This window comes from Harpegnathos saltator, unplaced genomic scaffold (genome assembly GCF_003227715.2).
Source record: "Harpegnathos saltator strain DR-91 unplaced genomic scaffold, Hsal_v8.6 scaffold468, whole genome shotgun sequence".
Classification (NCBI taxonomy): Eukaryota; Metazoa; Arthropoda; class Insecta; order Hymenoptera; family Formicidae; genus Harpegnathos; species Harpegnathos saltator.
The window spans coordinates 42550-53381 of NW_020230281.1; the positions used below are offsets into that span (position 1 = coordinate 42550).

The 10832-nt window shown below is 30.9% G+C and overlaps 1 protein-coding gene across 2 annotated transcripts; it reads right to left on the reverse strand.

Moving 5' to 3' along the window:
• Nucleotides 1-221: 221 nt before the first annotated feature.
• On the reverse strand, nucleotides 222-5879 carry LOC105188107 (uncharacterized). 2 transcript variants are annotated; one of them, XM_011149396.3, is made up of 8 exons: nucleotides 5802-5879; nucleotides 5646-5688; nucleotides 5177-5304; nucleotides 1366-5040; nucleotides 1096-1256; nucleotides 812-1016; nucleotides 601-723; nucleotides 222-531 (listed from the first exon to the last, which is right to left on the reverse strand). In XM_011149396.3, coding segments are annotated over exons 1-8 (4458 nt in total). In that variant the 5' UTR covers nucleotides 5804-5879; the 3' UTR covers nucleotides 222-410. The 2 variants fall into 2 exon arrangements, with proteins under 2 accessions (XP_011147698.1, XP_011147699.1); XM_011149397.3 differs by lacking the exons at nucleotides 5177-5304; nucleotides 5646-5688; nucleotides 5802-5879 and having other exon boundaries at nucleotides 1366-4608; nucleotides 4677-4880.
• Between the last annotated feature and the right edge of the window lie 4953 nt (nucleotides 5880-10832).

The window sequence follows — 10832 nt, forward strand, 5'->3', positions numbered from 1 at the left end:
ACGAATCGTTCGCAATTAATTAGAATTTAAAAAATGTTAATCGGATATGGAAGGTATACATACGAGGCAGATTCTCTAAACTAAAAATAATAACATATGTGGAACTTGAAACACGCTATATGCATATTAACGAAGAATAGTTCACAATTAAGAGATTCATAAGAAAATATATATTTAATCTTACAACTAAAAGAGTACTTTATTATATAATTTAAGGATAATATAAAAATATAAAAAACAATTATAATTGTGCACTAAATGTCAATCTCCTAAGAGATTGCGCGACAAGGCAAATAATAGCACGATCATTTACAGAATATCGATAATATTAACAATTTACTTATCCTAACTCGTATAATCCGAGTAACGTTTTTACAAAATGTCGATACAACTCACAATCATCTAGTCAATCAACAAGTTGGTGAAATCTCTTCCATTATATCGATATAATTTCTCACGTCATTCATATACCGACTTAGAAACTTGTAATCCTTTTTCACATTTTTAATCAAGTTTTTAACGTCCGTTTCTCTGTAAAGAGAAAAAGAATAACCCGTTAAATTTTCACTTATACGACGCAATTTCTTCGAGCGAACTTACTTTATTGTACCCAGTAAACAACGAATGTTAACATCACTTGGAGTAAGCTTGTCGAAACGTTTCACATTGATCGTGATCTTCAATATAATATCCATACGTTTGCTTCGAGACACGAACGAAATTCTGAAATATACGAATGATATGACAATGTAATTCGAATATAGTAGCAATATTAAATATACCACAGAACATAACTAAAAAGTGTTATTACTCATCGCAAGCAATCTCCATCAAGTTCAAGCTGTCCAAGCGTTTCAAGTCAAACATGAAATTCATCGCTAGTTTCACATCTTGCGAAACAAAGTCTAGCATCGGAAGAACGTCCTCGTGAGTTCTGTATGAGCACGTAAATGTTTCCATGTTGATTTTCTCCAAAATTAAACTATGAACTATCTTTATTAGCACATCTGCATCATCTATCGTGAAAAAGATATCGTTGGAATTTTTTAGGATTCTGAAATTTACCGTTTACCTGATTAATATCCTTATATTCACCTGCGAGTCGAGAGATAATCTTGATCTCTTTAATCGCATTCTCTTCGGAATAATTCAGGTCCGATAAGAATGTTACTATCAACAATGAATTCGACATGAAGCCGAACGCGATCATTTTCTTGTCGACATTTTTGTAATACACGTTCCAGATGTAGTCTTTCCTGTAAGAAGATATCGAAAATATATTTTTATTATTTCTTTAATATAGTTATAATAAATCGTGTAATATCTGATATAGAACATCTTGTAATCATATAAAAATATACTTACCTCTCTGCATACGATTCTAATTTTTGTAGTAACGACAAAAATGGATCTGGTTCGATTGAAGGTTCTTTCTCAATTCCATCAACGCATTGCTCCGTGTCGTGTCTTTCTTCTACATCTTCTTTTTGCTCCATACCTTGTGGATTCACTTTATCATTTAAATTCTCTTGGCAATACTCATCTCGATTCACTCGATCTTTAACTGTAGCTTCTGTTTCTTTCAAATGATCATTACAATGTTCTGCTTGCTCTTCTATCTTGGAACATCCTGCTCTTCTATCTTGTTTTTCCTGTTCAATATTTTGTAATTCTACTTCATCGTTTATCTTCTCTCGGGTGTATTCATTTTCATCCATCTCGAAAGTACCCATTTCTTGATATTTTCTCGTTACTTTTGTTTCTGTAAAATAATCAGTGTTGGATAGTATTATCGTCTTTCTACGACTAATGTCACTTATCGATGGCACATTTTCTTCATTGAGATGCTCTACATTTGTTGTACGACGATTCGATTCATCGGCTCGATTATCATTGATAATTATTCTTTCAACTGCTTGGCAATGAATGCCCTGATTATTTTCAATTGTATTCGTCACGGTGCTTCTGTGGTAATTTTCCGTTTCATTGTGTCTAATGTACATCGATTCTAATTTCTCGGAGTTATAATTCTCATTATTAGTTGATACAGCATCGGTGATGTTTAATCTACAAAGTTTATCTTCCCGTAAAACTTCAAGAGAAGAGTTCTCTTCCTCACTGCTCATGTAGACAAACGACGGTGGATTGATCGACTGCAATTCTACGAGACTGTTTTCTAGATTCTTTCTCAAAAAGCTGCATTCGTCCATTTTGTTCAAATCATCATTGACATTGGACCCGCATGATAGAACTGAGATTCGTGCAGGATCGATGGTCTCTCCCGTTAGATATTCATTGTTAACGTATCTGTCGTCAGCCACGAAAGATAAATGCGCGTTGCGACAAACAGGGAGTTGAGACTCCATGAGAGAATCGCTACGAAACTTTTTCGCACTTGTATTTTCATCTTCATGAGTTGATCTTCTCTTGCTAGCATTTGTCAAAGTTGCGCTTAACGAGTGATCGAAATCATTCATTAGAACAATATTAGATGATGCATTGTACAACTTTGCTGTATCTATAGTTTCTCCTGGAATTGTAACATCTTCCCTTATTTCTATCTGCCTAATTCCTGTCATGTTATTTGCTATTGGCTGTTGGGATTCATTGTTTTTAGAAATATTCAAATTTTTCATTCCATTTAGCGTGTTTTCTGTATGATGTATAGTAGATGGAACTACAGTAGTAATTTCCATCGATACATTATGTATTGTTTTATCATTATTTGCAGCTGAACCAATTTGAAATGACGATCCTGCGAAATTTTCTTCGGGCAAATGTGTTTGTGACGTACGAGAAATCAATGCTTCCGTGAATTCCGGAATATTCTCAATATTACACGTTGTTTTCTCATGTAACAAAAGATTCGAAATAGCTTTGGTAGTGGTATCTGTCAAGATTGTTTTTACCGAACGATCGGAATTATTTGTTAAGATACTAGTATTGGATAATGCATCGTGTAACTTTGTCGTCTCCAAAGTTTTTCTTAGAACTGGAATATTCTCTTTTGTTTCGACCTTCCTAAATTCTGTTAAGTTATTTGCTGTTGGCTGTTGAGATCCATTATTTTTAGAAATATCCAAATTTCTCATTTTATTTAATGTAGTATTTTCGATATGACGTATAGTAAACGGAACTGCAACAGTAATTTCCATTGATATATTATGAAGCGTTTCATTATTATCTACAGCTGGGCCAATTTGGGGTGATGATCTTATGGAATTTTCTTCGGGTGAATGTGTTGTTGACGTAGTGTTAGTAGTATAAGAGAGCAATGCTTCTGTAACAATATTCTTAATATTACTTATTTTCTCGTGCGACAAAGAACCTGAAACAGTTTCGGTAATTTCCATTGACTTGCACAATAATTTGGTTCTTCCACCAAAAGTAATAGAGCTATTCATATTGCTTTTCCGACATATATTTTTTTCATGAATAACTAGATTGGAGATCTCTTCTCTATCTCTTGATGATACCATCTTAGTCATTTCCATTGACGTATTATGCAAGAATGTATTTTGGTTATTTCTGAACACTGGTTCGTCTATTTTCAAATTCTCTTGGTTGTAAGAACTCGAAGGTAACATGCCATTGACGGGTCCTGTCATTTGCATCGGTGCATCGCTGAAGAATTCTGTTTCATCAGAATTAATTTTCTGATTCCTTTGTAAATTTTCTCTTGTATCTTCATTATTGAGATGCAGGAGGTTTCTTTCGTACATATATACAGGCTGCGTCATTTCCATTGGTACACCGGTCTCAGTTTCATTAATATTTTCAGTAATCTCGTTACTTATTCTGAAATTATCTTCTATAACTATATTTCTGTTGCGAGAATTTGTAGTATTTTTTTCGTATATTTTAGATGGTAAAATAATGGTCATTTCCATCGAAGTATTAAAATTTACATCGTTTTCATTGCTGTTCTTATCAAATGTCTCAGTATCTATCATGTGTGAATGTACTACACTTGTGAGTTCCATGGAATCGTCTGGCATAAAACGCGAGTTAGAACAATCAACATTTTGAAGTTTACATTCAGAAACAATACTCTTAGGTGATTCTAAATTTGTTGGAAGCATCATGCTATTATGTGCAACATCATGCCTTCTATCTTTGCAATTCTGCACTATTACCGGAACATTCTTGAGAACTTCCACATTAGATTTGATAGACTTCGTAGATATTAGAATAGCCTCAGTAATTTCCATTGAGTCATTATTGCAATCAGAGTTTAATGATTCTGCAGTATGCTTTATATTACACATTCTCTTGTGACATGAAGGAACCAAGGCAGCTTCGGTAATGTCCATAGATTTACATAATAATTTAGTTTTATCAATATAGGTAATTGAATTATTTATATCTCTTCTCCCATATATATTTTCTTGTTCCTTTGAAGTTAGATTGAAAGTTTTTGCTTTGTTTCTCCGTGATACTTTAGTCATTTCCATAGTATTACTATTTGTATCAAAATTATCCTGATGTAATCCAATATTATCTTTTTGTGTATCCTTTTGCTTATCATCTTCTACATCACAATATACTGGTACTGAAGATGTAGGTATCATCGTAGTAAATTCCATAGACATATCTTGGATACATGTTCTATCCAATTCAGAATTAACTTGACTGATATGCATCTCAGAGTAATATTCATTGCTGATACCACTTACACAATTCTCTTTATCTCTGTCTGTACACACAGTATTACTTGATGTAGGTTTAGATCCATCTAGCATCATTTGCACAAAAGGAAGTTTTTGACTAAATAATTCCTCATGTTCCACTGGAGTAGTAAAATTCATATCATCTTTGTCATTTTCATACACTTCTATAGCAGAAGCACATGGTTGGTTATCTGTTAGATTAAAGCTGTTTGTATAATCTACATTAGTCTCATTATCAATATTTATACACTTATCTTCAGAAGAAACTTTTATATTTTGATCTGTTCCAAAGGATCCTTTAAGGCTAAAATCATGTTCTTCATATGTGTTGTCCCATACAGTTCCTTGCTCCGTAGAATGACAAAATTCTCTACACAAAATATATCTAATAAAATACTTCTAATACTAAAGTGACATAAGATAACTTCAAGACAATAACTTATACAAAAAACATTCCAAAAGCCTAGTTTCTATACTTTAACATGTAGATATCATAAGATATTTACTTGACATGTTTCTTTTCTGCAAAACTAACACGTCTTTTAATCTTTGATGTGGTTGGACTATTTTCACTAGATGAGGAATTCAGGTTCACATTCTGCAGTGGCTGTCTTGGTTTGTGTGGCTTAAGAATCTGCAAAAGTATCCAATATCATTAATTTTCAAAGTTGCATATTAACAGAAATAAAAAGCTTCTCATTCTCAAAAGATGTATTAGAGATTAGCCATAAAATAATATAAATAACTTAAAATTATTACTAGAGTTATTACTAAAAGTTATTATTAGAATATTATTATTAGAGTTAAAATTATTATTAGAGTTAAAGTTATTATTAGAGATAAACCATAAAATAACATAACATAAAGTTATGATGTTATTTATGTCATTACGTATTGCAGTTATTAGTTTATGTTATTTATATTACTTTATGGCTTATCTCTAATATATCTTTTGAAAATACTTTAAGTACTTACCGATAAACGTCTGGATTCGTCTTTTTTAGGTTTAGCAGGAATCCTATGACATGAATAAAAACATTAATCTTTCCATGTAGAAATAAAAGTCCTTTCTTTGCATTATTTTAACTTTATGTATGTGCAAGAAATAACAGAAAAATACTCAATACCTACATTTTATTATACTATACAGAGAAAAATCGTTATAACCGTTTCAAACCGTGCATCCCACAATATGGCTGTGTTCCAATATTCACTGCCAGCACTGAAAATCTATAATATATGTGACATAAACTATGTATTTTCAATACTGGCAGTGAATTTTGGAACACAGCCCATATTTATTCCTTTTAAAGCCAGCGGCATACAGTGCTTGTTTTCGTGCTGGATTGCTTGCTGGATGAAAATACTGCATTTTGATTGGTACATTTCCGAAGATGGATGGAAATGCACCAATCAGAACGCAGTATTTTCATCCAGCAAGCAATCCAGCACGAAAACAAGCACCGTGTACCGCTGACTTTAGTTCCTCATACGCATGGAGGTAGGAATATTTGGTGGAAGCATATTTCTCTGGTGATGAAGCCTAAGGGGAAAGGGGAGTGTAAGTCTATTGTAACGTATATGAACTACCAAGATGGCGATAGCAATGACGGTGATTACATAGAATATCTATTGCAACGTCTTGAAAATACAACTTTCACATGAATAAAAATAATAAATTGAATTTGATGCATTGTGAGAAAAAGTAATTTCAGAGAATAAAAATATAATCAATTTACGTATGGTTTATTACGAAATGTACAAAACGTATGACAAAATAAAAATTGCATTATAAATATAATATAATTATAAAAGTAAATTATAATTTTATAATATAGTTATAATTATAGATTATAACGCATGTCTTACTTTTTATTAACATAAAAGAAATATAAATGTAAACGCAAAAACTACCAGTAACACAATACAATGTTATAATTTTCTACTCAAGATGCAACTGTTACGTAGGATGCACATTATGATATTGTATAATTAGAAATTAGAACATGAGTGTAATGTTACTGTTAGTTATTGTTTACTAGAATTATTGTCCCTTAAACAAAACTATTTTGTTAAATGCTTGCCTTATACTTATGTTATCACGAAGTATATTACGCCCTATAAAATGTAATCTTATTTTAATATATTTAGAGGCGATTGTTCTCATTATATGAAACACATGATTTTCTAAAATTGTTTGATCACGAGAATGTTCTTCTATATTTGAGAAAATATTTCTATTTTCAATGAGACGTTGCAAAACCTGATTCAAGAGATAAATTTCTGTAAATTTTTTTTATAAACATTTATCGCCACTTTCACGCAAAGCTAAACGAATTGCAATTTCAGCTTTAGTACAATTACATCGTGTGAAGGCAATCTTAAGCCCCCACGATTTTTAATATTAATTAAAGAACATTCGATATGTGTTTCGTTGCCAGTAAGAGCTTCGATACAAGTTTCACAATGTAGAATTTTTTCTAAATATCTTACAACAAAACCTGCAATATAAGCTATAACTCTCGTTGTAAATTCTGAAAGCGTTATTGTATCAAGCAAAAGAGGTAAATTTTCGTTGCTATCTTCATGATTGCTATCTTCATCTATTACTCGAGATTTCGGAGTTGACTGATTTATTATAGTTGCAGAATTCGCAGAAACATGTAGTATTGAAATTATTTCTAGCGGGATGCAATTACCAGTTGCTGTCTCTGTGATCTCTGTATGGACAAGAATTTTTTTATAAGCGGCTTTAAATTGCCGAGCCGTCGGGTTATTGTTAGAACCTCCATGAGTTCGTATAGAGCTAAATAACAATTCAACGTGATCTTGGTTAAATTTATAACCTGGTATATATTTTAATACGTCTTGACTAACAACTAAATCTTTATAAAGTATTGTTATACTTTTGATACATATCATAAAACCGAGGAATGCACATTTATTTTTAGAATAAATCAACAATTGACCATCTGTCTTTCGCAATTGTGATAGGAAATTATAGCCTTCTTTTAATTTTTCCAAAATTATAGAACTATTGTTTTTATTTAACAGTTGTTTGAACCCTATCTGTTTCATGTTCCTCGAATTTAAGATATCAAAAAGATCATTTATTATTCGTATGAATCTTATCGTTGGGACCGAATTTGCAAATTCTGGATATCATAAATCATTTTTACAAATTTCTAATGCATCAGCTACAGAATTACTGAAGATTTGCACTGCGAGTTTTACTTTCATTTTTTGTTTATGGTATTGTATATGACGCGTTCTTAATTTATTACCCAAGTGTAGACTTTCCTTAACTTGAATGTCATTAAGCTTCGTAAAATATTCCCATTGGATCATATCACCATTGTCATCAATTATTGATTTATGTTCTCCAATACAATTACGTAACAGTTTCACACAATGGCATGGGTCGAAAAATACAATAACTTTTCTGTCCATTATCGGATGAGAGAAATAAGTCTGAAAAGATGTAAAGTTAAAATTACATCCTAAAAGTGTGCACATGGTTAAATTAGCTGGAGCCCGTCAAAAGTTACAGATACTATATTTATTTCGTGCTCATGCAATAGTATTAATGCCTGACGAACCATATTGAACTTTTGCTCTGCATTCAGACCAGAAATAAAGAAATATCCAATGGGAATTTTCCAGGATCCATTAATACAATTTACAAAAAAACACTAGTGCTTCTTTTGCTATTATACCGTATTCACAATCAATATTAGGTCCCAAGTCTATATATCCATAATGTTTTTCACCATCATATTCTACATGTTGTCTTACAGCCATTTCATCGAATATAAGAGCGCCAAAAAGAGGATAATTTACTAAATTAACACGTTTCTTAATTGACTTCAATGCTTCCTCGTTAAAACCAGGTTCACCGTGAACCGACTTGTACCATTTACTTATTGTTTTTGGATGGGGCAAACAAGTATCAAATTTTTTTCGAACAAATGCATACGCTCGTGGCGAATAAAAGTGCAACGTTAAAGCAAACGATCTTAATTCTGGCCTATACTTTTTAAGCGTTGGAGTTTTATTAGTCTTATTAACTTGACGTTTTAATAATTGTTTGTTGAAATTACCTAAATCTGTTAAGACATCCAGCTGTTCTGCATTAAGATTTTTTTTTTCAAACATGTCAATACATCTTTCAATTTTGCAACACACTTAATGGTTCGTCGTTGTTTTTGTTGTAACATTTTAATTTTTTTCTGAAATTCTTTTCTCGTATACATCAACGCAGTTCTCAACGATAGTTTCCGTGGCGTATTTTCTGATAGATATAGCGAAACAATTATTCCTTGATTTTTAACTCTTGAAGTACGTGGTATACTCGTCTGGGAAACTGTATCAAATACAACGTTGATGAAAAAAATATAACTAAACGAAAAAAATTTTCATAAACATTCTTTTATTAGGAAAAAAAAAGTAACTACATATCTTGAGTAGAAATGCTAAATTTTCATTCTATTATTCAATCTATAGTAACTAGTAACAAAACTATTAAAAATCACTGGCCAATTTATTATTAATATAAAATTTTTGTAATAGTCCGCTATCACTTAACAGTGTTTCTACAAAATGATTTGTTTTATCTATTGCAATTGATAAATATACCTTGTTCAATGTTGTCATATATTTCCATGGAATCAAGATTTTCTGCTTCTTTGATTCTGCATGTTTCAGGATCATCTATATAATCTATATAATTGTCATTAAAAAAATCATTATATTTCACTATATTTTATAAGAAATTATTAATAAGATTATTCATAACTCCACATCACTAAACAGTTACAATAAGATGATCACTAAATAGTATATTTTTTATAATAAAATAATTATGTTTTAACATACTTTTTTCTGCATTGTGATATATTTTTTGTATTTTTACAAGATCAAGATTCTGTTGCTCTTTCATTAAATTATAATTATGCTCGTCCAATATTTTTTTTCACAGGAGACTCATCATTTCTCATATTCATATTATTCTATAATACATATTTTGTTAATACATATTGTCTTACAAAATATAAAATACTTGAAACTGATAATTCTATGTCTATACATACAAATGGAACAGCACCAGATCTAATTCTAATACAACTAAGTGATGTTTTGTCCATATCACTTTCTTCAAAATGTAATGAGCAAATAAATGCATTTTCTGGAACATTACTGTCATTTAAGTCCATTCTATCAAGCCACTTTTTACGTACTTGTGGTTTCTTTGGAATTCTGTAATTATCAGATTACTTTAAAAAATGTCAACAATGATATAAAATATAATTTTACTTTGAATAATCAATAGTATTAAAACATACCTGTGAAATGTAATTAGTTTGCCATGTGAATATTCCCATCTCAATTGTGTTTTATTTTTTCGTGTTATATGTCTTCTGCTCTTGCAGTCTTTTGCATAACAATCAGGCATATTGCATGAATTATTATGTAAATTTATTATTACAAAGCACTTTATTACAGATATAAACAACTTTATTGCAAGCACTTTTATTACAAAATACGTGCAACACACACAACCTCAAAATTCTTTGGTTATAATTACACCGTATGACGTGAAAATAGATTTGAGTTACATATATCGTATCTTATATATATATGTTATTTTTGAACCACCAAGATGGCCGCTACGGATATTTCCTCTCACCTTTCAGGCTTCACTCCCCTCGCCCACAAAAATACTTTAAGCTACCTCCAGATATTCTTACCTCCATGTACACATGGGATGCGCCATGCTTACCTTTGACTATATAACTATGGACTGCTAGCAATGACTTTGGGCATCTATAAACATCTGCAGCGCCGCCAGCACCAAACACAGCCATTATTAGAACTATCATCGCACTTTTCATTCCTGTTTTACCATTAAAAAGATATTATTTGCGATCATGAATTTATAAGGAAAGGAAAATATAAAGAACACAAAATATGCTGTATATAATAAAAATTACATTAGTTATATAGTTTATGTTATGAAAATCTTTTTTATACAATAACAATTAGTATTTATATATAAATAAAAATAAAAATATATATGTTAAACATAGCATCACATAACATATATATGTTAAACATAACATAAATAAAAATAGAACTTTGTTATTAATGTAAAAAAAAACGTTA

Excerpts from the sequence above, each read along its gene's own strand:
- LOC105188107 (XM_011149396.3), bottom strand. Across the intron at positions 5,305-5,645 it reads ACGAATCCAGACGTTTATCG|ATTCTTAAGCCACACAAACC; the intron begins GTAAGTACTTAA and ends ATACTTTTGCAG. Across the intron at positions 724-811 it reads ATGGAGATTGCTTGCGATGA|AATTTCGTTCGTGTCTCGAA; the intron begins GTAATAACACTT and ends CGTATATTTCAG.